This window comes from Pseudopodoces humilis, chromosome 25, assembly GCF_049639895.1.
Source record: "Pseudopodoces humilis isolate 2021_Gansu_Grassland_sample_001 chromosome 25, ASM4963989v1, whole genome shotgun sequence".
NCBI classification, from domain to species: Eukaryota; Metazoa; Chordata; class Aves; order Passeriformes; family Paridae; genus Pseudopodoces; species Pseudopodoces humilis.
The window spans coordinates 1420562-1447817 of NC_142224.1; the positions used below are offsets into that span (position 1 = coordinate 1420562).

Below are 27256 nucleotides of genomic sequence, written 5' to 3' on the forward strand. Positions count from 1 at the left end.
GACCTGGCTGTCTCTCGTGACACTCTGTGATGTGTGTCTGTGGCCGAGAGCCCCGGGCTGTGTCCTGGGCTCGGAGCTGTGTCACAGCAAGGTTTGGAGGGATTGCATCCATTAACACAACTGAAAAAAACTGGGAGCCATTCCCAGCCGGCTCCCAGCGTTCTGTATACCCTCTCCTGTCTTCCCATTTCCCCTAAACCCTCTGTGATTTCTGCTGCTGTTGCAGACTCCGGGAGGAGCGGCGTTCCTGGACGTGTGTGGAGGCAGCAGGACCCCTCACCCTGCGAGCCCCCCGGCACAGGACACCCCATGGCACATGACACCCACATCTCCATTGCTGTGGCGAGAGCACCCTCTCCTGTCTCAGCTCTGCCTGTCTCCCTGCTCCCTCCCCTGGCAGGTGCCAGGACCGAGGCTCCATCACACCCAGGGTGAGGGACAGGGACACAGCAGCTCAGTGCCCAAACCCTGTCCCTGCCCAGACCTCCTGACAGCAGCACAGACGGCTGCTTAGGAGGACCAGGGGAATATTTAGGTAAAAAACAATTTCTAGGAGAGGTCTGTTATAATTACTAATTAGATTGGGTTATAATTATCTCTCTTTGCAATCCTGTACCTGCCTCAGAATAGCTCTAGTTCCCCCTAACAATTAACAGAGAAAGTCTTTTACGACACACGGAGTGATTGCATCGCAATCACAGCCTCTGTGGCCAACGCTGCCTTATTAAAGAGGGGCTGATATTTACAGAAGAACATTGTGATCAAATTAGACTAAAATTAACTGGAGTAAATTAAGAATAAGAGGGTTTCTTTCATCTGCTTCCCTTTATTTTCTGCCACAGAGTTGCCTCTGGGTTGGTTATAATCCTCTGTGTGTTGATTGTGGTATTTGACTGGGCAAAAAAACACAGAAAGTGGCAGGAACTCATTTCTCTGGTTTGCTTCAGAGTGAAATCTGCATTCGCATCTCCTCACTCATCCACCTCCTCCTGCTCCACAAGAGCTCAGTCTTGAAGCCTGCTCAGCGCTCCCAAGCACGGGGTGGGTTTGTTGGGTGTCTGTGCAGGGCCAGGATCTGGACTTGCTGATCCCTGTGGATCCCTTCCGACTCTGGATATTCTATGAAACCACAGGGCCAGACCCAAACCTGTGGCGTTTCAGCCCCCCCAGTTTCTGTGAGCTCTGCCTGAGTCTCTGCCATGCCAAGAGCATCCCAAAGCACTCATCCCACACTTCCTGCTCAGGGCCCAGCTTTGCTCAGAGCAATAGCAGAAATGGGGTGGATTTCCCCCAGCAATCCTAAACCCAACGCTCACTCACATTTAACACCCGGCTTAATAGCTCCAAAACCAAGGCTGGTGCTCAGCATTACAAACAATCATCCAACGAGGAATTGGGAGATATTTTTTTAACAGCAATGGGCCAAACAAAATAATCATCAGGTGGTTTGGGGGGTTTTCATTTATTTTTCAGCATGAAGGGAATTATTGGTGAGCAGTGTGTGGTTTCTGGGAGAGGCAACTCTGTCCGTAGGGCTCCAGAAAATGGATGATCAGACTTTTGGCAGTGGCAGTGTGGGGTGGGTAAATGAACTGTTGCTTTACTTCTCCCGAGTAGGAGGCTGAATCATCCTAAAGAATAGTGTAGGAGAGGCTGCTGGAGGGAATAAATAGCACAGCCTCTGACCCAAGCCTTTGAATAAATCATCCTTCCAGTTCAAACCCATGAATCTGACAGGCTTTGAAAATTGTGTCTTATTACAGTTTCACCAACTTCTCCACCTTTACCTGACAGCTTCATCCCTAATCCCCAGCTCAAAGCCCCACTGGCACGGGGGCCTCATTGCATCTTTTCCCTTCATCCAGGAGCTCCCACCCCAGTTCTGGTTTAGCCCTCCATCAGCAGTTCCTGCAGGCTGAGCCTCCATCCAGGCAGCTCCACTTTGAACTGGAATTCCCAGTTTGTTGGTTTCTAGATGGGCAAACTCAGGCCAGGGGCAGGGAGTGGTGGCACTTCTGCAGTGCTAAGGATGCTGCTGACACAGCCAGTGTGAGGGAGATGGACACAGGACACGCTTCCCATGGGCTTTGGGGAGATACTTTGGGGAGATACAGCAGCTGGGATGAAAGAAAGATGAAGCAGTTGGGATAACAAGTTTATCAGTGAACAGGCCAAGATGCTCTTTTCCCTCCTTGGTTTCAGTGGAAGACACTCATGTGAAGTCGTTGATAAGGTTTTAAGCTTTGTCCTCTTCTTTCCTCCATTTCTTTCCACCAGAGAGGAAGAAAGAAAATAAATTACTGAGTTAAAATTAGGTGAATAACCTTCCTTTTACACGTTTTTTGTCATTAGAAAACTGAAAAATTCCATCTTGTCTGTCCAGAATGAAATGTTGGAGTTTATTGTTCATTCTGTGCAGGCACGAGGACTCTGATGGGGTTTTGCCTGCTCCTCTCAGAGCCTGCAGAGCTGGCAGTGACCCCTGCCCTGCTCATGGGGTGACAGGGCAGTGTCCATTGGGGGCACATGTGGGACCTCAGTGGGTGCCAGGGTGGAGGGACAGGTACCAAGGGGGAGGTGGGAAGGGCAGAACCCTCCAAGGGTGTTTGTGCTGCTCCCATTCCTGCACCCTGCTCATTTCCCCTGTGGGGCTGGCAGTGGTTGTGTTCGAGGATTTTCCCCCTGCAGGTGCTGCCGTGGGGAATCAGAGAAGGAAAGTGGGTGTTCTCTATTCACATCACACCTGAATATTCACGAGAGCAGTGAATTATCCAGCTATGCCACTCGGGCAGGGCTGGGATGTCTGCCTGGAGCCCCACCCCATTCCTCCAGCAGCCTTGCTGCAGTGAAGGAGAAAATTAACAGCACTTCTTGCTTTGGGGACAATTCCTTCATCCAAATCACTTTTGAAATCTGGTGAGTGTCTGGGGTTTTACTTGCAGGGAGCACTCAGGGTTTGTCAGGAACAGGCAGCCACCTCAAGCCAGGTTTCTAAATCTATTCAACCCATTCAGTGGTCCAACAAAGGAGAAGCCAGCCCTGCTCCAGGCAGGGCAGAGCTGAACCCCCATGCCAGGTGCTCTCCCTGGCCTGCTCCTCATCCTGCCTTTGCATTAGTGCAGCACAGCAAATGGTGAATTGAATTGGTACAGAATGAGCCCAGGGCAGGAGCAGAAGCATCATGTTCTCAACTGGAATGAGTCATTTTTCCTGAAGTATTCCTGCTCTCCTGACCTGGCAGTGTTGCTCATCGTGGTCAGGATGTCCAGACGATCTTTTCAGCTCATTGTCAGCTCTAATTGCTCTCTGCTTGGGCCCCAAACATGGACAAGAGCAGAGCAAGGACAGAGGAATTGGTGTGTTAATCCCTGGCTTTTTTAGGGCACCCAGCAGCCTCTTGGACAAATGGGAAAGTCATCCCTTTCTCTTTGGGGATGTTGGAGAACAAAATCACCAGAGAAATGACAAACCAATGACTGCCTCAGATGATCTTGTGTGAGCTCCCCAAGAGGAGCTGGCAGCACTTGGCACGGCCAGGATGAGCCACAGCCCAGGAAATCATGGAATGATGCTGGTGGGTGGCACAGTGTGGAGAAAAAAGTCCTCCAAACAAGTTCTGGCACAAGGGTGGCTGTTTGCAGACATGTATAACCCTCTTTATTTGAGCTGGGTTTGTTTGGGAAGCTGCTGCTGCTGTGAGGCCCTGGGATGAGGCTGAGGAACAGCTGCACTGCACAAGTGGCACTCCAGAATCAGATGTCAGGTCCCCAAAGCCTCGAGACTGCATGAAGAAGTGAGGGAATTTCTAGTGAAAATAAAACTGCTCTGCTGCTGGTGGAGAATGCCAGGGTCACGTTCTGAAGCTTTGCAGTGCTGAGGATGAGCAACATGTCGGTTTTTATGTGGTGAAAAGCTCCACTCCTCCTTGCCTTTGGTGGTTTTAGAATCTGAGCTGGAAGAAGAGTGAGAGATGATGTGACAAGCAGGGTACAGCTGCTGTGGATTTGGTGAGGCTCAGTTTGCTGGCAGATGTTTGCTCCCATCCCTTCTGCTCTGCAGAAGCCGAGCAAGGCTCTCTCAAAACCAATCCAAGACTGCTGGGAGCTCTCTTGGCAGTGCCATAGGCCCCACTCTGGGAAGGGGGTGACTCCATGGGTGGACAGCTTTGCTCTGCATTCCCTGACCCTGAGCTGAGCTGAGCTCAAGGTGGAGGGACCTTCTTGTTTCAGGTCATTTTGTTCAAACTGCTAGGACCAGCCTAGGACCAGCCCAGGGCTCCTGCCAGAGGCAATTCAAAAGCCTGTGCTCAGTCAATCCACCTTTCCCCCTCCTTTCCATCTGTCTTTCCAAGGTCCCCCTCCTCTGGTGTCAACACAAACTTAATGAAAAAGCAGCAGATGTTGCTGCAATTTCAAATTTACTCAAGATTTTAACCTAATGCAAATGGTAGTTTGCATCCAGCTGTGACGAGGCAGCCTGTGCTGAAGAACTCCTACCTGTCCCATGGCTGTGACTGACTTCCAAAACTCTTCTCCAGAGGTTGTCTTGGGACCTGCCCTGGCCCAGGGTGTGCAACAGGACTCGCAGCAGCTCCTGGTGAGGCAGGTGTGGATCTGCAGGAGAGCATGGAGCATCGCTGTGGCCTGGGTGGAAATATTTGTGTGTGCTTTGGCGGATTCTCACGAAATGGAGGAATAATTGAGAAGAGCAGTCAATAGCAAGTGATTCATCTGCCAGATTGAGCTTTTCTCTCCCCCTTAGGATTGCAGAAGCCAACTATGATTTCCTGACCTTATCTCCTCTCCGAGTGGGTAAACAACAACCCAGCTCCTCTGTCGCTGCCTGGAGCAGCTGGAGGAGAGTCACAAGCAGATCTGGTTGGTTTGTTTGTTGGTTTGTTTGTTTGTTTGTTTGTTTGATAGGAAACAAACACCTTTCTCTGCCTTGTGTTTTCACCACTTGAATTCCTGTGTGTGGGCAGAGCTCCCACGTGGCTGTGGTACCGCCAAGGCTGTGGCCCCATCCTCACCCAGAGCATGCAATGCTCACAACACACCTTGGAGGCTCTCTGTGCATGGAGAGCACCCCCAGCTCACCCCCACACCTGCCCCCCATTCCTGAAAAACTCTGTACCCTTCACAGCCCTCAGGGCCAAAGGTCAGCACAGGAGGATGAGCCCAGGGAAAGCACAAATTCACCTTCACCACCTTACACTTCTCAAAAAAAGACAGGAACAGGAGACAACCTTGTGCTTGCAGAGCCAGACCAGTCCTTTGCCTCCTGGTGAGACACTTTTCAGATGGTTTTGGTGGTCTGCAGGCCAAAAAAAAGAATGGCATTCCAGTCCATACATCCCCTCCCAGAGACTCCTGCCTCCCTCCTGCCAGAGTCCTGCAAGCCCATAATGGACTGAGATGGGCACAAGGGGAAGGAAAATCTTCTGTCACTGGCAAAAACATCTTGCATTTCTCCCCAGAGCAAAGCAGGGGAGGAAGAAGTGTGGCTGGCATGGAGCCCATCAGAAATCTCAGCCTGATTAGGAACAGTGATCCCCTGACACAGAGCAGCAATTTCCAGGCACCATTAGCCCATGTCAGAGAGAAAGAGATGCCGAGAATGTCCTATTTTCCGCACCTCTGGAATGCCACACGACTCATGAAGGATAAAATTAATTAGCTGGAGCGTCTCAGGGATAACTGACAAGTACCCAGGGGCTGGGAGTTCCCCTGATGTGCCATCCTCGTCTCCAGCACTTTGAAAGGGAAGGAGAGAACTTTGCCGAGAGCCGGCTCGGGGCGGCGGATGCTGCCGGATCCATGGGAGTGGAATGGGCCAAGGGGAACTTGGAGAGTCACTCCAGCCTTCACACAGGGCCCTCATCCTGGGCTGCTGCCCCTGAATCTGCTGCTGCCACAGGAGGTTGGTCAGACAGGGACGAGCCAGGTTTTGGCTGTCCCCTCCTGCTGCAGGCAGGATTTGGATCCCACTGTCTCTTCCCTCCCTCATCAGCCTCTGAGCAGCCTCTCCACTTTTGAACCTTGTGGTGTTTTCTAATTATCAGGCTTGTTAAATAGCACCATTGGGCTGTTGTGAATAACAATGAGGATTCAGGGACAGGGCTGGCAAATGGCTCCACGGGCTACAGGGATGAGTGGGGAGCTTGGGAAGGAGCTTTGCATCACTTCCCTGCCTTCCAAGCCTGCATGTCCAGACAAACCTCATCCTTTCCAGATAGTTTCCCACCAACCACTACTTGGATCCCCCTTCTTCCAGCTTTTTGCCTCTTCTTCCTCAGTCTATTCTATTTAACCACCACCTCCAGGCCTCCATGCCCTGTCTCTCTGGTCAGGCACAGCTTGTCCCAAAATGAGAGCTCATAAAGTGATGGAGCCAGTGGTCCAGAGCTGGGTGATGGTTTTTCCATGCCTGATAAATTCACTGGGAGCTGTTTGTTGTGTGAGTCAAAGCTGGGAAAACATTCCAGCTGGGACAGGGTAGCAGAGGGGTTTATGTTCCTGAAAGTGGCCACAAATTTCACATGAGCTTTTCCAAAATGAAAGGTTAGGCAGGGAAAAACCCAACACACCTGTGTTTTGACATCTACTTTTGTGCTAACCCAGCACTTCTTGTTTAAAAAAAACCAAAACTAAATTCCCAAGTGGGATTTTTTTCCCATTCCCTTCCCATCCAGCACAGTTTCTGTCCTGCTGTGACACTGTTCACGTGTCACAGTTCAGCTGTGACATGGCAGGGTTCTGTCCTGCCCCTTGGGCCATCTAATTTTGGGCTTTCTCACCTCTCTTCCCTTCAGCAGCCAGGACCCAACTGATCAAACCCTCAGGAGGCAGGAGGAGGATGGTGATGGGTGCTTTGGGTAATGCCAGTGGATCTCTCTCTGTGCTCCCCACCAGGGAAATCCAGAACAGAGGCTCCTGGCAGCCCTGGGCACATGGCCAGGCGTGAGGGCTGTGCCAGGGGGACAAGCCAAGCACTTTAAGTGGCCTCCCCATGGCAGTGGGAGCAGATCCACCTCTCCTTGTGACAGATGGGATGGGATAGCTCTCGTCCCATCCCAAAGGAGCAGCACCAGGATGTCTGGCTGCCAGTGGTCCAGGAATGCATCCCAAACCCTGCAGCTCTCAGCTGGGCTGCCTCTGCCACCAGGAAAAGTAGCTGTGACCAACAATGGCCTGGCAGCAGCTCCAACTATTCGTGCTGTCCATGGCTGTGTTGGGAAGAGATCCAAAACAGCTCAGAGCAAGGGAGCTGGAGCATCCCAAGGCATCACCTTGGGGCTCCAGACCAGGAGTACAGTGATGGTGTTTAATTATCTGTTACCATTTATGGGTTTATGAAATATAAACTTCGGGATAAATTTGTGAGTCAAACCGAGCAAGAGCTCCTCATGCACTTGGATAGTGGGAATAATGGGAAAGGGTCTGGTAGAACCCCTCAAAGTGGGTTTCTCCATGGAATGAAAAGCTGATATTCCATTACCAACAGCAGCATCACCCCCCAGCTTGTTCTGTGTCCTTGGAGGCTCCTTTGCTGGGACTGAGCAGGGTCATTTCTGTTTCAAGCTGGTAGAGCCAAGCACACCTGGTGAGCAGGAACCTCCTGTGGTGGGAGCTGGGATTGGGGAGCAGGAGCTGGGATGGTAAAAGCTAGGATTGGTGAGCAGGAAGCAGGAGCTGGGATGTGGGTAGTGCTGTCCTAATTGCTTTGTGCACATCTCAGTCTAAGGAGGGGAACAGCCCCAGGGGAGCTGCTGCTTCTCAGCCCATAACATTTCAGAGGTGCTGGATGGAGAACAATAATGAGAACTGCCAGAAAAGAGAAAACAATAAAAAAATCAAGCAAAAAAGTCAGGAGGAAATACAACTATTTCTGCTGCAGAAACTCCTGGGAGCCATCACTCAGACACCTGGTGCTCCCTCCCCTGCTCTTTCCTCACCTCATTTCCCAGGTCAGGCCAAACCTGCTTGGATTTGCTATCACCTTTCAAGAGGAACAAGACCAAAACATTTCCCGTATTGACATGTTGCTGCCTTTTTTTGCTATTGATTCCTTAATTAAAAAGGAATAAAATTCCACCAAAGCAGACATTTCTCTGAAACACTCCATCAGTCAAAATAAAAAAAATAAAAAAAAAAAAAAAGGAGAGGAAACAAAATCAATATCCTATTTAAAAAAACCAAAACACATTTGGGAGCAGATTTTGGAGCAGCCCCAGGTAGTACATCTACTCCCTTCTCTAATGAGTTCTGTTTGCTCTGCCTTCCCATGCTCTCCAGTCTCTCTTCTCTTCACTGACATCCTTTCCTCTGGACTTTTCCACAAATCCCACCATTTTTGGTAGGGTTGTCACCATTTCTAGAGGGTGAAGCCCAGGGAACCTGCCTGTTTCCCTGCAGGCTCCTGTGCACAGGCTCCATGTCCTAAGGATGGGTGACACCTTTATCTTTGTGCTGCTCTCAAATAAAAACCTTTGGCCAATCATGGAAGCAGAGCAAACTCAAAGCCAGTATTCTCATGATCTTTGTGGCATGGCTTTAAGCAGCATTCCTGCTTTTCCAGCCCCATTTTCCTGCTACTATGCAATTTGCAGGCTCTCTGGGAATGCTGTATTAATGGCTCTGGCTCCATAGGGATGCCTTCACAGAGGGACTTGACTGTGAACAGCCACCCCATGGGATTCCCTCTGAGCAGAGGTTTAAAGATTTGGGTAATTTATCTTAAACTGGGGGTGTGCTAATGGTCTATGCAGGATGAATGATCCCAGGAAAGGCTGTGGGACTGGAGGGCAGACAAGGGCACTCAAGTGTCTGTGAGGCTGAAGCTTTTCCATGTGGAGCTGTGCCGCTGCCTGATAAGGGATTCAGAGCAAACCCAGACATGTGTCAATGCTGGCACATTGGGATTGATCGTGCTCCGTCCTGGACAGGCTGGGTTTGGTTTCCTTCGAAACGTGTGGCCCAGCCATGTGGGAGATAAGGAATTGCAGTGCATTGATCAAACTCACTGCTGGATGCTGGATTCATCCCTGGGGATTTGCTCAGCCCTCGCTGCAGAGCAGCTGAAGGTCTGCAGAGCCCGTGACCTCTGCAGCTCAGGGACACATCCCTGGCATCCAGCAATCTCCCATGGGATCCACCACGACATCATCAGTGGCTCAGTCTGTTTGATCTTTAAATGCTCTGCATGGTGCTTAAAGCAGAGCTGGGGGGTGATCCTTGTTTGCCAGGGCTGGATGTCCAGCTCCAGCTACACTTTTCCCTGAGGAGATGGCTAGCACAGCAGCTCTGGGGTTCCCGTGTCCTGAATGAGGGAGAGGACCCTGTCCAGCAGAGCAGTGGGAGGATGTGGGGTGTGAGAGGCCTGAGGTGGCTCAGGCCAGGAGTGCTGAACAGGAGAGTTTTTATCTGGCTGGAGCTGCTGGACCGGATGCCACAGGGGAGTTGAGTCCAGCTGTGGTGCTGGGGAGAGGGGAGGGAAGCAAGGCACTGACAGATCTGGGACATGAGATTAGTCTCTTTCTAAGGCCTTCATTTAATATTTCTGGTGGTTTTCACCTGGGAGGGTTTGGCTGGTAGCCAGATCAAAGCTCCCGGCTCCCAGCCCAGCACTTCCCGCCTCGTCCATCTCGGTGCCACCACAAGGCAATTGAACATTGAATTTCCATGTCCCTGTGGGGCTCCCTGGTGTGAGCTGCCCTCAACTCCTCTGCAGCAGCACAGCCAGGGATGGATCTGAGTGGGAATGGCTCCTGGTGGAGGCTGGAAAGAGCATCACTCAACACGATGCACAGCCTGTTCCTGCCAAGGAAGGAGGGATGCAAGAACTTCCAGTTGGTGACCTGCAGCTGAGAGTATTCACAGAATCCAACAATGATTTGAGTTGGAAGGAACCTTAAAGTTAATTTCATTCCATCCCCTTTCTGCCATGGGCAGGGACACCTTCCACTGTCCCAGGCTGCTCCAAGCCCTGTCCAACCTGGCCTTGGGCACTTCCAGGGATCCAGGGGCAGCCCCAGCTCTACAGGGCTTCACTGCCATGGCCTGGAAAAGGTGCTGGAAAGGAACGGATCTGTCATTTGTCCTTGGTTTCCAACAGCCACAGCATAGATATGAGCTGTAGGCAGCACCCCACTGTCACTGTCAGACATGAAATGATTTACACAGACACTGCTCGAGGTGTGGTAGAGGAAGAACCAACTTTATTCTGTCATTTCAGTATTTATAGATTCTCGACAACAACCAGGGATTGGATAGTCAGGTTATCACCTTCCCAACCCCACTGGTTGTAAGAAATATCCATCAAAAGACATGTCTTTAATGGAATGCATAAACATCCATGTTTATAGTTACTTTCCTGGGAAAGTGTTTAGAACCTATGAAAACAATGTCAGAAAACTTGATTTTCAGGGCAACACCCCACATCCTCCTCTGAGCCCACAGCCAGCCGTGCTCTAAGGTCTTGGAAACCTCTCCATCCTTCCAAACTCAGGCTGTGCTGATGTCATGTGCTCAGCACTTGGGAACAAGGATCCATGCCCAAGGAAGAGTGGCTGGGTCAAGAAATCTTCTTGTTATTCCTGCAGAGTGAGGTAGGAGCTTTCCCAGCCCTGTGGGTCCATCCCAAGATGTCCATGAAGGCAACAGCCTGAAATTCTGGGGAATCTCCACCCTTCCTAGTGACCCAAATTGAACAGGTGTGAAAAATCTTCATCCTTTCCCTCGGTTTGATCCTCCTGCTGTGCAAACAGCCAAGAACAGAGAAACCACAGAACAAATCCTTCCCTGTGAGGGTGGTGAGGAGCCCTGGCACAGGGTGCCCAGAGCAGCTGTGGCTGCTCCTGGATCCCTGGAAGTGTCCAAGGCCAGGTTGGACAGGGCTTGGAGCAACCTGGGACAGTGGAAGGTGTCCCTGCCCATGGCAGGGGGTGGAATGAGAGGAGCTTTAAGGTCCCTTCCAACCCAAATCAGTTCTGAGATTCTACAAATGAAAAGGCATTCTTATTCCTTGAAATGGCAGTAATGCCTCAAATCTTAGGCACAGGAAGTGTCAGGGAGATTTTTCCAAGCCTTTAGGCCCAACCTGGCCCAAAGTCTTGTCTCTCCTCACCCTTTCCTGTTCCCAGTTTCCTCTCTGACACATCCCAGCAGCCAGGTCTGGGTTTTCTCCAGCCCTGGGCTGCAGCTGGGTAAAGCAGCACGGCTTTGGGGCAGGGAATGATTTAAGGGGGAGCACATGACAAAGATGTGGCCTTTAAGAGAAAGAAGAGAAAAAAGGAAAAATCAGCCTTTCACCTTAAAAATGAAAAGATAAAATCAGTCCTTCCAGACCCAAAGGAAGGCAGAATCCCTCAAAAAAACACTCAAACACTCTTCAAAGTGCAGTCTGGGAATGACAAAGCACGCCTGTGATGTCTCCATCCCGTGCTGGAATGGTTGGCGTCAGTGAGAGCAGGCATTTCTCTCTCATCTGGGTCTGGAATAGCTGGATCTGACCTGCTGCACATCCCAGCTGGGAAATGCCACGGGAGAGGGGAGGGCAAAGCCTCTGGCACTGAACAAGTGCGTCAGCACAGGGGCCACAGCAGTGAAAATGAGCTCCTGAGCTGGAAACTCACATCTCATTCTGTCTTCCTGTCCCTGAGCACCAGACAGGAGCCCTGGACTGAGGCTGGAGATGCAGCAAGGCTCAAAATACAAAGCTGTCCTTGCTCTCCTCAGCCTGCAGGGAGTTGGGAAGGGCAGTGCCCATCCCTGGGATGGCCCATCCACCGTCTGCCCTGGATGCAGGCTGAGACAGGGAGGTCTCCTGGTGCTGCACAGTGGGAGGTGCTGCCTGCCTTGCTCTGGTACCCTTCCAGCTCCTTACACACACCCTGCCAGGCCCAGCCCAGGGGAAATGCAGGATTCAGCTGTGCTGAGGTACCTAGGCCTGTAAGGTGCTGTTAGGATAGTAAATACCATGGCTAATTAACAGAGAAGGTGTTGGCTAATGAGCTCAAGGTATGTGCAGCCTCAAAACAGATCCAGATAATCAAGCCCCAAACCTTAAGGACCAGGTCCCAGTCTCCCATGTCACTCTGCTGTGCTCTGCATCACTGAATTTCCCTGGCACCTCCTGGGAGAAGACAGGCAGGAGTTCCCCCCCATCCTGCAAGAGAGGGGATCTAAGAGCAGCTCTCACCAAAAGTAGAGGAACCAGCTCAGGGTTTTGCACCTCTTTTCCTATTTTTCCTCTATTTTAATGAACTGTAATAATCCCTATTTTTTTTTTCCCCTCTATTTTTTTTTTTAAACAATTTGAAACTATCTGACATACGGGAAAAATAATGAATTCGGTTTTTCGCCTGCGTTCTCTGATCTGTCAGTCTGCACCCAGGAGCTGCACACAGGGGGAGGGGGAGGCAGGGATGCTGGCCTACATTGGGGAGATAATGATGTTCCTGCTGATCCCCCTCCCAGGAGAAGGTTCAGGCATGTCCTGCAGCTGAGGAGAGCCACAGCCTTTTCCTTCAGCTTCGTATTTCCCTTTGTGGGAGGGTGTTTGCAGCTACAGTAAAGTGAGATTGCCTGGAGCACCTCTGCAATCTCTTGGGCTCTTCCCTCTTCCCAGGGGCTCTGGGACTGGATCCAGCAGGTCCCTGCTGCCTCCAAAGGAGACTGGCCCAGATGCCCTTTAGTTTCAGCATCTGCCCCAAAAGCACCTCTAACCACCACCCAGTGTGGGATTAGTGAGGATGCTGCAGCCTCTGTGGAGTCCCAGATTCATCTGGAGAGTTCCAGAATCATTTTGAGTGGAAAAGACCTCCCAGACTATCAAGAACAACCTGTGCCAAATCCCCCCTTGTCAGCCCAGAGCACTGAGTGCCACATCAGTTGTTCCTTGGACATCTCCAGAGGTGGGGACTCCAACTTCACCCTGGGCAGCCTCTTCCAATGCCTGACCACCCCTTCCATGGAAAAATTCCTCCTGATGTCCAACCTAGCCCTCCCCTCATGCAGTCTGAGGCTGATTCCTCTTGTCCTGTCTGTTGTTGGAGCAGAGCCAGACCTTCCCCTGGTTCCACTCTTCTGTCAGGGAGCTGTCCCCCCTGAGCCTCCTTTTCCCACAGAAGGTCCCATGTGGACACCCAAGCCACAGCCCCCTGCTGTCCCTCCAAAGCAGGAGGGGTTTTGCACAGGACTGGCCCAGGTCTTGGTGCAGGACAGCTGGGCAGAGCAGGAGGCTTGGACAAGAGCAGGGATGAAGGGATATTCCAGCTGGGAAAGCCCAGGATTCAGAGCACCTGGTCAATCTGTGCCTCAGTATCCCCTGTGCCCAGAGCAGCTGGGGCTGCCCCTGGATCCCTGGCAGTGCCCAAGGCCAGGTGGGACAGAGCTTGGAGCAGCCTGGGACAGTGGAAGGTGCCCCTGCCCATGGCAGGGGTGGAACAAGACAGGCTTTATGGTCCTTTCCAGCTCAAACCATTCCACAATTCCATGATTTTATACTCAGCTGTCTGTGCTGGGGAGGGGCATCCCCAACACAGGGATCCTGTGTGTGACAGGGGCTCTTATCAGTAAATTTGATTACATCAGTGCTAATAAGGCCAGGGGGGTCATTTTTCCTCCATTCCTCTCCCATCCCTGCTGACACATCTGCGAAGCTTTACCCTGACTTTCCCCCATCCTGACAGGCAGAATTGGAACCATTAATCACGGTTGTCCTGGATCACAGACCCACCTCTCTCAGCACTGTTCAGTTCATGGGCAGCCAGGGCAGACACAGCAAAGCAAAACAGCTCCCTCCAAATCCCCCTGCCCTGAGTTAGGGCCTGGCAGTGGCTGTGGACATCCAAAGACACTGCCTTGGTGGGGAGAATCGAACGAGAACCTGGCAAATGCAATATATTCTTTGGCATTGTGCTGCTCCTTCAGCTGGGAGAGAAAATTTTAAGTTTTTTCCTCTTTGCAGAGTGAATATTCCAAATAAACAATCCATACCTAGCCAGCTACCTGCCTGCACAGCATCTGGGTCTTTGTTAAAGTGTGGAAGGGGGCTGCCAAAACTTCTTTCTCCTCACACAGAAGGCTTTTCAGTAGAATACAAATACTCACTTATCCCGTGTCAGATCTGCTTGTGTGCTCTCCAAAATGGATCCTGCCCAGAGCCAGCTCTCACAAAGGATTTCAGAACTTTGACATTTGGTTTCATTCCAATCCATTGTGAAAACTGAATATTTAAACACTCTCTAGCCAAGAATCTGGGAGCAAAGCCCTCATCAGCATGAAAAATCAAAGAGTATTCCAGTGATATTCCTTGAAATTACCTGGAGAGGGTTTAGATGGAGGAAAATCAGCCCCTCCAGGGCAGTGAGTGAGAAAGCAGAGCTGAGCTTTGCTGCAGTGAGATGAAACCATCTCTAGGAATCATTTCTGAATTTTAGGGATCTGCATTCTCCAGAAACACACTGTTCCACTGGAGAAACCCATCCTGCTGACCCTAGAAATGTGGAATACGTGAGACTTTCAGTGTCCGGATGAAAAAGGAGACAAATCCTTAGGAGAAAATAGAAGAGAAAAGGGGGAAATGTTAGGAAACATTGGTGATTTATTTCTCATGAGCTCCTTAATGTGAGGAGGGTCCATGAACAAGGCTCAGCTGCAGAGACAGGAGGGAAACAGGGATACAGGTGTCTGCTTGGGATGGAGAGGAGGCAGCATTCCTGGCAGCTGCCCGGCCCCTCCTGCTCACACACACACTGAAGTGCCACAAGACAAATAGGACCCAGAGAGAGATGCACTATTTAAACTTTCATCACTATTTTTCTCCCTGGCTCCCCTTGTTTCTTTTGATTTATTTTTCAGTGTGTTTTCCCCAGGCTGTGCTGTTTGCCTGCATCTCTTTCCTCTCCTTCTTCTCCCAGCAGCAGCCGGTGCCGTTCCGGGGCACCAGGAGCTGCCCGGCATTTTTCAGGCTGTCCAGGCCCAGCTCCTGTGGGTAGGCAGGAGGAATGAGGCAGCAGAGCAGCATCAGGCTGGGGAAGATGTGGCCAGGACACAGCAGGGACCACAGAGAACCTGTAGACACAACATCCTCCTTTTCCCATCCATCCCTGGCCGAGCAAGGACCAGGGGACAGCTCCGTATTGCACGGAACAAAAATCCCATCCCGCTGCCACCCCTCCCAGGGCGGGCAATCCCACCAGGGCTTGGCATGGGGTTGAGGCAGGGAGGGTGCCAGTCATGCAGGCATCCTGTAAAGCACCAGCCTCCCAGCAGGGCCAGCTGGGAGCACTCAGAGGGGGCTGGATGCTTGGAAACCATGCCAGAACTCATCCCAGAGCCAGTGTGGCCTCTGTAAATTGACTGTGAGCAACATGGGCTGGGCTCTTCTCTGTCTTGTGTAGGGAAGGTGCAGACAGCTCCAGGGAATCACAGAATCATGGAATGGTTTTGCTTGGAAGGGACCTTAATGCTCATCTTGTTCTACCCTTGCCATGGGCAGGGACACCTTCCCCTATCCCAGGCTGCTCCAAGCCCTGTCCAGCCTGGCCTTGGACACTCACAGGGATGGGGCAGTGACAGCTGCTCTGGGCACCCTGTGCCAGGGCCTGCCCACCCTCACAGGGAACAATTCCTGCCCAATATCCCATCTAACAGTAATGTCTAGCACTGGGAGCCATTCCCTGTGTCCTGTCCCTCCATCCCTTGTCCCCAGTCCCTCTCCAGCTCTCCTGGAGCCCCTTTAGGCCCTGGCAGGGGCTCTGAGCTCTCCCTGGAGCCTTCTCCTCTCCAGGTGAGCACCCCCAGCTCTCCCAGCCTGGCTCCAGAGCAGAGGGGCTCCAGCCCTCAGAGCATCCATGAACTCACTCCAGCAGCTCCAGGTCCTTCCTGTGCTGAGGACTCTAGAGCTGGACTCAGCTCTGTGGATGGGGTCTCACAAGGGCAGAGCAGGGCAGAATCCCCTCCCTCATCCTGCTGCCCACACTGCTGGGGATGAGCCCAGGATGCAAAGATAAGGACGAGTGGAGCCTCCTCTTGCTGAGCAGCTGCAGACAGGAATGCTCTCCAGGTTTCAGACAGACAATGCAAAGAAAGATGATCAGTCATACTTGAAGGGGGAATATTACACACTGCAGTCAGGAAGGACTCCGAGCCCTCTGCTGACCCCATTTAAACTCAGACCACTCGTTCGTGTTGTTCATTTTTCCTTACCTGCCACAGCAAAAGGATTGAAATCCTAATTGCATCAGGAAGGGGAGAGGTAGAACAGACACACACCAAGAGGGGAGGGGAGGATGCAATTGGCATCCAGGGCTAGGTTTCCTCCAGATCTGAGGTCACCTAGCCCCACAGTCCTGCCCCAAGTCCCCACTTGGTGCTGCCCTGAGAAGCTCAGCCCATGACAATGCTCAGACAGCAAAATCCCTGCCTTTCAAGTGTTGGACAAAACCTAAGAGTCTGTTTATATCCTTCTTAGCTCTGAAGAACTGCTGGAAATCTGAATCCTAAATGTGTAAAGGCCTGATAAATGGAAAGCTAAACACTCCTGGAGCTGTAAGCTGCTCTGCAGTGGTTTAGGCCCTCAAAATTTGCAGCCTTCAGAGTTGATAATACAGCGAGACCCTGAGCAGCCTGCTGGAAAACTCTGCCAGAAACACAATCCCTCTGAGGGAATTCTCTTATCCAGTGTAGCAAGCTTCATCCTAAAAGCAGTTTTGTGTTCTAGCCCCTTTTCCTCCCTTTGGAAAGATTTCCTAGACACTTGATGAAACAGAGAACCTTTTTTCTCCCCCAGCATCCAAATTTTCCTGCTTTTTCCTTTGTCTTCTCCCAACCTTCTCCTGGTTCTTTCACTGTAGCTCATCCCAGTGAAGCCTCCCAGCCTTCATTTTGCCAATTAAACAAGGCAGCCTCTGCCGATTTCGCCTGGTAGGGGAGCTGCTCTTTTCCTTTGATCAGCTCCAGGGAGTTCTGTATCCATGACTGTGGCCAAACCCCCCCAGAATCTCAAAAGCATCGTGCAGAGTAACACCACTAAAGCTCCAAAATGCCTCCAAGGCTGGTGGGGAAAGCAGACACTGTCTGGGAAGAGGAGGCAGCTCCTTGCAGTTCTCAAGCAGAGAAGAGGATGTTCTGATCCCAAATGATGCATAGAAATGATAACCACAGCCAATTAACTCTTCATTCTGCTGAATATCATTAACAAGGGCTTGCTGCCAAAGTCACACCCCCAAAGTCTTGGTACATTGACCACCTTTTGGACCAGGACAGGATAATAGATATACAGAATATTTGGGGTTGGAAGACCATCCAGTCCAACCCCCCCTGCCACTGTCAAGTGGGGACCTTCCACCAGATCAAAGGATCACAATCTTTCAGGGAAGGATCTTCCAGAGGCTGCAGGCTCAGTCCTGCTTCTTTCACAAGTGCTTTGCCAGCCACAAAACCTGGACTCAGGATGACCCAGCGTGGAGCAGAGATGGGGTTTGCAAAGGCAAACTCTGTTTGCAGGGTTTGTATTCCAAAACCTCCCCAAGGACTCGTGTGGGTCAGGGCAGCGCTGGATCCACTCAGACCCAGCAACTGCTCTGTGATGCCTCATAAGCCTGACTTGTCTACAAGAGCTGAACATGCTTCCCTGACAAGCTGCAACACCGTGTCTGAATGCACAAACACTTCACCACAGCACAGCAAAGCTCCCACATCCACCCTCTCTGCACGAGAGGCTCAGCTGAGCCAGCTGAATCCCTCTGGGCTGCCTCCCCAGGGCTTCCCCTACTGCAGAGACAAAATACAGGAGCAAAGGTACCTGTGCTCAGCTTGGCTTTTTCATCTCCACACGGCCTCGTGTTCTCACTTAGTGCTCACTGCCAGGCAGCTGTTCCCGCTGGGGAGGCTGGGCAGGCTCCTGATTCATCACAGAATCACAGAATAGCTTTGGAAGGGACCCTAAAGCCCAGCCAGTGCCGCTCCTGCCATGGGCAGGGACAACTTCCACTATCCCAAGCCCTGTCCAGCCTGTCCTTGGGCACTCCCAGGGATCCAGGGGCAGCCCCAGCTGCTCTGGGCACCCTGTGCCAGGGCCTGCCCACCCTGCCAGGGAACAATTCCTCCCCAACATCCCATCTATCCCTGCCCTCTGGCACTGGGAGCCATTCCCTGTGTCCTGTCCCTCCATCCCTTGTCCCCAGTCCCTCTCCAGCTCTCCTGGAGCCCCTTCAGGCCCTGCAAGGGGCTCTGAGCTCTCCCTGGAGCCTTCTCCTCTACAGGCTGAACATGCCCAAATGATTTGCACTTCTTCTCTCACCTTTGGGGCCAGGATGCACCTTCCAGTGGTCCATGGCACATTGTGATCCTCAGGAGCATCCTCTGGTCACTGTTACTTATTTAACTCCCTCATGAGCTGGGCCCAGAGCCCCAAGTGCCACAGGCTGGGGAAAGGGGAGACATGGAGATGAGAAATGCATCAGGGATCTCATTCCACAGGGGACTCTTGTGCTGCACCTGACACCAGCTGAACATTCCTTGCAGCTATTTGGCTCAGGGCAACCCTCAGGGGCTGCTCAGTGTTGGCCTCTCCAGCCCAGCAGCTGGGTGGCCCTTTCCCACCAGCAGGTGTTGGGGTTGAATCACTTAACACTGAAGAGGAGGTTGGTTACACAAACCCAGCAGCAGCAAGGTACCAGCCACAAAAACACTGGAAACAGCCTTAATTAGGGAAAATGTACTGGTGGCTGCAGGGCTTTTTGCTTCCTCCCCTTCCAGGACCTGGCTGCTGGAGGATCCTGTTATCTCAGAAAATATTGCTAATGACTGAGGCTCTGTTTGCTTGCCACATCCTTGTCCAGCTGCCAGGAGCATTTAAAGACATCCACATCATTCCTGACTCGAAGGCAGCTTTAGCCTGGGGTCTCAGCCCAGCACTGAGGAATTCTGTGGGGGTCACTAATTAACCACATTGTGCAGGGTGGGACAGTGTGCAGGAAAGTCTCTAACAACTGATTTAAAAAGCTGATGAATGCATCAAGAGCACCATAATTTAATTGTGTTTCTTTATGATGATGTGCTGTAAGTGCACTTTTCCAAAGGGCAGGGAGCAGGGACCCCAGGCTGTTCCCTCTCTTGCAGGCAGCCCAGAGCTGTGGAGAAAGGATTGAAGCCTGTCCAAGACGGGTTTAAAAATATTCAGCAATTCCTGTATTTTGACAGAAAATGAGGGGTTTGGCAGGGAGAAGTTTGTCACCATTTCTTTGGAAAGTTTTGCCTGCAGTGAAGAGAGGGACAAGTGCCCAGCTGAGGTCTGGAGGGAAATGTGAGGAACAGGAGACCTTCTGCTGGGGTGAGTCACCTCCACCCCAGAAGGTCTCACTCTCATTTCCTTTTGGGGATAATTTATGGGGACTCCCACCCCATAAAAAGCTGCATGTCATAGACTCATGGAATCATTCAGGCTGGAAAAGCCCTGTAATCCCATTGAGCCCAACCATTCCCCCAGGCACTGCCACCATGTTCACCACTAACCACATCCAAGTGTCGTATCCAGGGATGGGGACTCCACCGCTGCCTTGGGCAGCCTGTTCCCACCTGACCACCCTTTCAGTGAAGGATTTTTCCCTAATATCCCAACTAGACCTCCCCTGGTGCACCCTGAGGCCCTTTCCATCCAGCTTTCTGTTCCTGTGGGCTTGAGCTGTCCTGGATCCCTTCTCCATCATTTTAATCTTCCTGGGCATGTGCAGGTTAACTCCATTTGCTTTGCTGTGAGGAATAACACCCCCTGCAACCCCAAACAACTCTTCCTATTTATATCCCTGGTTTAATCAGGGAGGCTAACGCTTCCATAGCTACGTGATTAAAAATTAGGAGACCAGATTCTGTAGTGGTGCCTCATAATAACAACCAATCCTGGGAGCACAGTGGATGAATAATGGATCATGGCTCCATGCTACCGGCTTCTTGCTTTCCTTCCTTTCTTCTTCTCCCTTTTCCATCTTTTCATTCTTCTCCTCCTCCTCCTCTGTCTCCTCTCCCAGGCTGGATTTGGGGTGGGGAAGGAATACATCCATCCTTCATATTGCAGAAGTTACAGAGACATCACTGATTCCTCTTCATCAGACCCTCCACCCCAAGCAAATTCCCTGTTAGGGAGCCTGGAGACATCAATAATTCACAGCTACCTGGAGGACTGGGTGATGAAAACCATTTACTTGGGAAGAGGTAGCCAGAACCCATCCTCTCCTCATTGCCATAAGCAGCTCCTCAAAGCTGGCTGCTGGTCCCATAGGGGGAAACTGGAGCAAAACTCTAAAAACCGAGGATTTTTGGCACAGGCCAGACAAGTGGTTCCATGTTTGCTTGCATTATGTTGTCCCCTGTCCCATAATATCCTCTAGTGAACACACTAGATTGCTTTGCAGGGAAGATGTTGCTGCAGGAACATCAGGAAAAAAAGGCAGGAATGTCAAACACCACATCATAAAAGTTTCTTCATTAAATTCCAAGATGGTCTTCAGAGAAAGATTTGTGGGTTGGTTTTTTTCCCCACTCTACAAGATGAATTTTCAATATTTTTTACAAGCAGAGGTCAAATTCAATTAATGGATTCAGCGAGGGGGAAAAAACTATTGAAAACTGCCAGATATGGTTTTAAACAGCATTAGCTCATCCAGTGAAATAAAAAATATAAATTTTAAGAATTAAAATTCATACTTCCTTTATATTTAAATAACATCAGAATGGAGCAGAATTGTTCCCCCTTTCACATCCCAGTGACAGGCGTTCCAACTAACCCAAACCACAGATTTGCACTTTCTTTTTTTCCCACTTTTAGCCTGGAGAGGGGGAAAAAAAAAAAAAAAAAAGTAGATTTTGGATGAGTGTAGAAAAGCTTTTTTTCCCTGGTCCTTGGGTTCCACCCACTGAGCTGAAAAATCCCATTACTCCCAGAGCTTGGCAGCCGCGTGTGCGCAGCGAGGTGTGCCCGCAGCACATCTCCCTCGCCTGCAAATCCCAGGCTGGGGCAGGCAGCCACCTCTGGATTGTCAGGGAACATAATCCCTTCCCAATCCCGACCCTGGAGGAGCCAGTGAGGAGTTTTTAAATATTCCTTGGCCAACCACAATGCGGGGGCAGCTCAGGAGTAGAGACAGGCTTGGGGATTTCAGAGGGGCCTTAGGCCAACTTTGGCTCTGAGGGGGAGCGCACTGGAACAAAACCAGCTCCACTTTGGCAGAAAACTGTCAGATTTCACCCAACATCCCCTCTGAAGGATGATGAGGGTCGGAGGGTTCTGCCACCCACTTCTGAGCAGGGTGTGAAGGAGCAATTTTGTGTTCCTTGAGAATGCCTTGAAGGTGACCTCCACGTTCCTGCTGGCCTGCCACCCCCACATGGGCCCCAGGAGCCCAGACAGGCATGGGTGGATGGACAGCACATCTGTCCATAGCAAGAACAGCATTTGGCTTCCCTGGGGTCGTGGGTGGGAAGAGCTCAGTGCCTTTGGGCATGAGTTTGGGCTGGAAGGGCTCTCAATGAGGGGGTTACCAGCAGCTTTCAGCAACAAGGAACTCCCTGCTGCTTCCCTGGAAAAATGTGAGGTATCCATGGGGCTGGGGATGCTGTTAAAGAGCCAGGGAGTGGGAGGGCTGAACTCGGGTCTCTCACAGAGCAGAAATGAAAGTTTGTCTTACTTAGTCAGGAACTTTTTATCTCTTGATGAAACACCCACCAATGGTCAGTAAGGCCAAATTTGCCATGGTTCACCTCTGGAACAGGCTGGAGTCCTCATCCCTGGGGGGATTTAAAAGCCATGTGGATGTGGCTCATGGGGACATGGTTTAGTGTTGGGCTTGGCAGTGATGGGGAATGGTTGGACTTGATCTTAAAGGTCTTTTCCAACCTAGATAATGCTCTGATTCCATGAGGAGCTGGACAAAGCTCCATCTCCAGTACAGATCCTGGATGGAGCAGACCCATCAGGGTAGCAGAGATAAAAGCTCCTCCCTTCAGGATCAAAGAACAGCCCCTGTCTCCAGCTGGATTTCCCATCTCTTGCCATTCTGAGATGCCAGGTTCAAGAGCTGGTCCCAAAAGAGAAGAAGATGCTCAGGTGCCCCTCCTCTGCTTCCCTGTTTCCACCTGTCCCTGTCTCTGGCTTCATTTCCAGCAGAGCCACGGCCTGGAGCTGCAGCCTCCCACGGGCTCTCAGGCGCTTTCACAGGAAGACTGAGGCCTGAAATGTCTCTGTGCCCCCCCAGCTAGATCTGCATTCCCAGAGGGAGGTGCTGAGAAGCCTCCCTGTGGCAAGAGATGACCACAACCTGCTTGTGGGAGTGACAGGGACATCAAAGAGAGCAGGGAGTGCCCAGGGCTTCCCCCATTCCTCCCTGGGACAGAGGGCCAAGGGAGCCCTCCTCAAAGGCAGCCACCTGCAAGTCACAGTCCTGATGCCCAGAGGTTATCCCACCCTGAGTCCCATAGGTCCAAATCCAACTTCCCCTGCCCCAAAGCACCCTCAACTCCCTCCCACTTTGCAGTCAGAAGAAAAGAGATCACACCCAATCCTCTCCAATCCCCACCTCCTGTGTCCAGCAGCAGCCAGAGATCCCCAGGGAGGAGAGCAGCATGCACAGGAAGCAGGGACATTTATTTCAAGCAGGGATATTGTTTTCAAGTACTCACCATCCTCCCAGAGTTTGCAGCTCAGGACATCCAGGGCTTTGAGGATTTAGCAGCCCTCAGTGCATTTATCTGCCACAGACTCCCTCATACTCCTGCAAATCTTGCAGCCACCTGGCCCAAGTCTCCCCAGAAACTTCTCCAGTTGCTGCTGCTGGAGTTCAAATCTGGGGCCCAGCTTTCACGAGAGCAGCAAAAGGCAGGTGGCTCTAGCCTGGGGCCAGGGGACAGCACTGCCATGGCCATCCCCAGCCATCTGCAGAGTCTGGGAGCTCACAGGCCAGTCCTGGCAGCCCAGCCCCCACAGGTGACCCCAGCAAGGTGGGTTTCATGTTTCAGATAACATTGTCTCCTCTGTGCTCTTTCCTTGCAGTTCCTCCAGATGACCCTGTCATTATGGGGGGGCCCATCATCAGCCTGAGAGCAGGAGACCCCCTGAACCTGACCTGCCATGCAGACAACGCCAAGCCAGCAGCCTCCATCATCTGGATGAGGAGGGGAGAAGTCATCAATGGAGCCACCTATTCCAAGGTGAGGCAGGAGGGGGCTGGGACAAGGCCTGTGCCCTTCCCTGGCTCATGAAAAGGGTACCAGGCCTGACACTTCACACAAACCCAAAACATTTGGGGCAGCACCCCCAGCTCTGCAGAGCTGAGACTCTCATCCTGCATCCCTCCATAAAACCTTCCCAGTGGGGAGGCTGGGAGGAAAACAGTCAGGAGGATGCAAGTGAGAAGCCACAAACTGTCACCAAAATGGGCTCTGCTCTGAATTTGTCTTTTTGCACCTTCTCACAGCTTGTTATCACCTGGTGTGGCCACTTCTCCCCCATTAATCCCACCTGGGTGTGGTGTTAATGTTGTGTACAGCAGCACTGACCCAGCTCTGGTTCTGCTTCTGCAACAGAACCTCTGCATCAAAGTGGTGGTTGCAGTGACATGTGTCCCCTCCTCCAAATGCAGTTTTCCATGAAAAAATGTCAGGGTTCTTGGCATTTTTTAATTTAGACAGAAAGTCTTTATTGGGTCATGAAGGAAATCATCAAAGAGCAATCAGCAGCACACTGGGAATGAGACCCCACATGTTCTCCTCTTTATGGGCTCCTGATGGCTGGTGAGCGTGAAAGATTCGGTAACACTTGACAGTTTTAATGAAAATTTCTAAACAGCAAAATTCGAGACTTAAAATGGGTCAGTTTGCAGCCAAAACTTCAAAGTGGGCAGACAGAGCCATTCCTCGAGCTCCTGAAGATCTTTAATAAACATTTCATCCTTTGCTGCCACTGTGAAGCCTCTATCCAGCCTAATTCCAGCAATATCCTGATTTGCTGGGGAGAGCAGAGGAGGCAGAACACCCTCCCTGCCTCCTCCTCCTCCTCCCTGCTGGAGCTGAGCTGCTCCCCTGCAGCCAGGGGTGAGCAGAGGGGAACCTGCCCCATCTCCCTGCGTGCCATGCAAGAGGCAGCACTAATTAGAGCCAGCGAGAATTGACCTCTCTCTTGCTCAAATCGAGTGGAATTAATTAAAATCCAGGCTGTTGACAGTGCAGTTGTTCATAGCTTATCCCCCTCGCCCCCAGCCTTCCCTTCCAGGGCTGCCAGCTCTGGCCCTGAGGAGACAAATTTTGAGCCCTCTCCCTTTCAGACCCACAAGCAGTGGGGAGCAGAAAAGGGGGAAAGCCCATCTTTAAAATATTTCCAACAAAACACCCTTCCAAAGCAGTTTTCCAGGCTGCAGATCCATCTCCCACAACACAGAGATCTCCATGGCATTTTAAGCAGTTGGCAGGGATGGGCTGGGAGGGGAGCCCTGTTCTGCATGGGGGAAGCATCCTTCCCTCCACCTGGAGCCAGGAAAACCTCTGTTTCTGAGGCTGAGCCTCATTTCCTCCTGACTTCCTGAGGGTTTCCATGAGGCTCTTCCACATTAAAAAAGAAAATCAGCCTTTTGAAAAACTAGTAGACAATTTTGGACATTTTTTGAGTGGGAAGTTTGGATTTTTGGGGTCTTAGAAACATTTCCCTTTTGAAGCGTCCTTTAAAATAATTCCTCAATTTTCCTCTTTCTGCTTTTCCAAAAAAACTGAAACCCAACCCAGCTTTCCTTTGATCCAGATATTCCAGCCAACCGGAAAGAAGCCCTGTTTGGGTTACCAACTGCCTGAAACCATTCACACTGAGTGATAATTTCTTTGTTACTCTGAATTTTCAGTCCACCAACTGATCCATATGCAGCCCCATGCAATCCCAGCCAGGCAGCACAGAACAGCCATGGCTGACTGAAATCCCCTGATCTGTATTGAAGGGGACAGGGAATGTTACAAGATCCTGCAAGACTTGTAGAATTTGAGGTTAACCTCAAATAGGGGAAATTCTGCACAGACTTGGGTTTGCCTCAACCCCAACACCAAAAGTGGGGCAGCTGCCCAAGGGAAGGGAACAGAGGGTAACAATAAATCAAGGACAGGGCAGCGTCCTCTGTTTGTGTCCAGCAAAGGGAACAGAGCTGGGGAAGGGGCTGGAGGACCAGGAGTGTCTGAGGGAGCTGTGGGGCTCAGCCTGGAGAAAACAGGCTCAGGGGAACCTTCTTCCTCTCCACAGCTCCCTGATAGGAGGGGGAGCCAGGGAGGAGTCGGGCTCAGCTCCCAGGAAACAGGGGACAGGAGAGGAAATGGCCTCAGATTGTGCCAGGGGATGTTCAGGTTGGATATTGAGAAATTTTCTTTACTGAAAAGGTATTCAGACATTGGAATGGGCTCTCAGCATGGTGGTGGATTCCCGATCCCTGAAAGTTTTCCAAAAACCTGTGGATGTGGTGGAGAGGGACATGGTTTAGTGGGTCAGTGCTGTCAGTGCTGGGTAAAGAGATGGACTCAATCTCAGAGGGCTTTTCCAGCCTTAATGACTCTGGGATTCTGGGCTGATTGTGTAGACAATTTCTCAGCATCATTCCTTGTCTCACGTGCTTGAGAGCCACAAACTTGTGTGCATGAAGGCTGTGCCATGCTGAGCCCAGGGAAAGCATTAGTCTTGGAATCAAAGAATCATTTAGATCAGAAAAGCCCTTGAAAATCAAGTCAAACTATTCCCCCAGCACTGCCAAGGCCACCACTAAACCATGTCCCCAAGTGCCACATCCACACATCTGGCTGACATCTGTTTAACTCCCAATGAAACCCTGTCTTACACTGTGAGGAACAAACTTGAAGGATAGCAACTTTGAAGGAAAAACTGCCTGGCAGGGTCCAAAATCCACTGTTGATAAAGCAGAGAGAGGTCAGAGGTTGGAGAATGATTAAAAGACTGAAAACCACATAACATCTTGAGAGCTCCAAGGGCTCAGTTTATCAAAGTCAGTGTTAGGGGGTGACGTGACCTCCTGTAAGAACTTGCAGGAGGATTAGGGGATGGTAAGGAAGCACTCCCAGGCTCCTGTGCTCCCAAAGGAGCCATGGCAGGGCACCACAGCTGAAGTCAGATAAATCCAGGGAAGAAGCACGGTGCCAAGGCTGAGCAGGCAGAGCTGGTTACCAGCAGGGTTTGGATCTCTGGCCCCCATCAGTGAACACCTGAGAGGTGATGATTTACCATGGGCTGGGCCAGACCACAGCATGGCAGCCAAGGATGCATGGCCAGGGTCCATCCCTGCTGCTGGCATCACCACTCGTTGCATGGGAAGTGCCCAGGCAGCTTTGTGCACTCACCTGGCAGAAGAAGACAGCGGGGAGCCATTGGCCTCTGGCTCCCTCTTTCCTGGAGTGGGGGGTGACTTGTCCCACTGGAGCTCTCCTCCCCAGCCTAGGCACAGCAGGGCTGCAGGGAAGCAGATGGGAGTTAAGAGCCCAATTCCCAGGGAAGTGCAGTGAAATTTGTCTTTGTTATTCCCCTAAGGCTTTTGGCAGATTCCAGCCAGAGGAATTGTTATTGCGGGAAGTTGCTTGGCTGAGAAGCTCTTATTGAGCCTGGGGATGGGGAAAGGGCCCCTCTCCAGTAGGAAAGTCCTTTCCTCACCCCTGTTTCCCCCACACAGACACTCCTCCGTGACGGCAAGAGGGAGAGCATCATGAGCACCTTGTTCATCGCCCCCTCCGACATTGAGAACGGGGAGAACATCGTGTGCCGTGCCACCAACAAAGCCATTCCCAGCGGGAAGGAGACTTCTGTCACCATTGACATCCAGCGTGAGTACCCAGCTCTGGCTGCTGGGAGCCTCTCTGCCCTCTCCATCGCTGCCCCAGGGCTCTCCACCGCTCCTCTGGCTCTATCACTTCAGCCTGCTCCAGAGTGGCTCACACCCCAGGAGCAGGATGACCTGAGGTGCCACTGGAGCTCTTGCTCTATAGTTTTTGGCTGTCAGACTGTGCTCTGAGGAGGCAAGGACAAGAGGGAGGTCTTTTGCATGGGATAACAGAGGATTTATTGCTCTGGGGAATCTTGTGGGCAAAAGACAGAAAATGCGAGCGTGCAACAGCTGAAATAGGGAGGGGGTTCAAAGGGAGGGGACAAAGCATCAGCTAATCAGAGATATCCTGGGGAGGGTAAAAGGCAGGGTTCACAAAATCATCATCCAATGAGGGAGGTG

At 51.4% G+C, this 27256-nt stretch overlaps 1 protein-coding gene across 2 annotated transcripts in view; it reads left to right on the forward strand.

Annotated features, from left to right (window-relative positions):
• The window catches only part of KIRREL3 (kirre like nephrin family adhesion molecule 3), a 350972-nt gene that overhangs the window by 271206 nt on the left and 52510 nt on the right, over positions 1–27256 (forward strand). For both annotated transcript variants that reach the window (XM_088066785.1, XM_088066786.1), the window contains exons 5-6: positions 23050–23207; positions 26705–26855. In XM_088066785.1, the coding sequence (XP_087922911.1) occupies positions 23050–23207; positions 26705–26855 (309 nt within the window). The remainder of the gene's footprint in view (positions 1–23049; positions 23208–26704; positions 26856–27256) is intronic.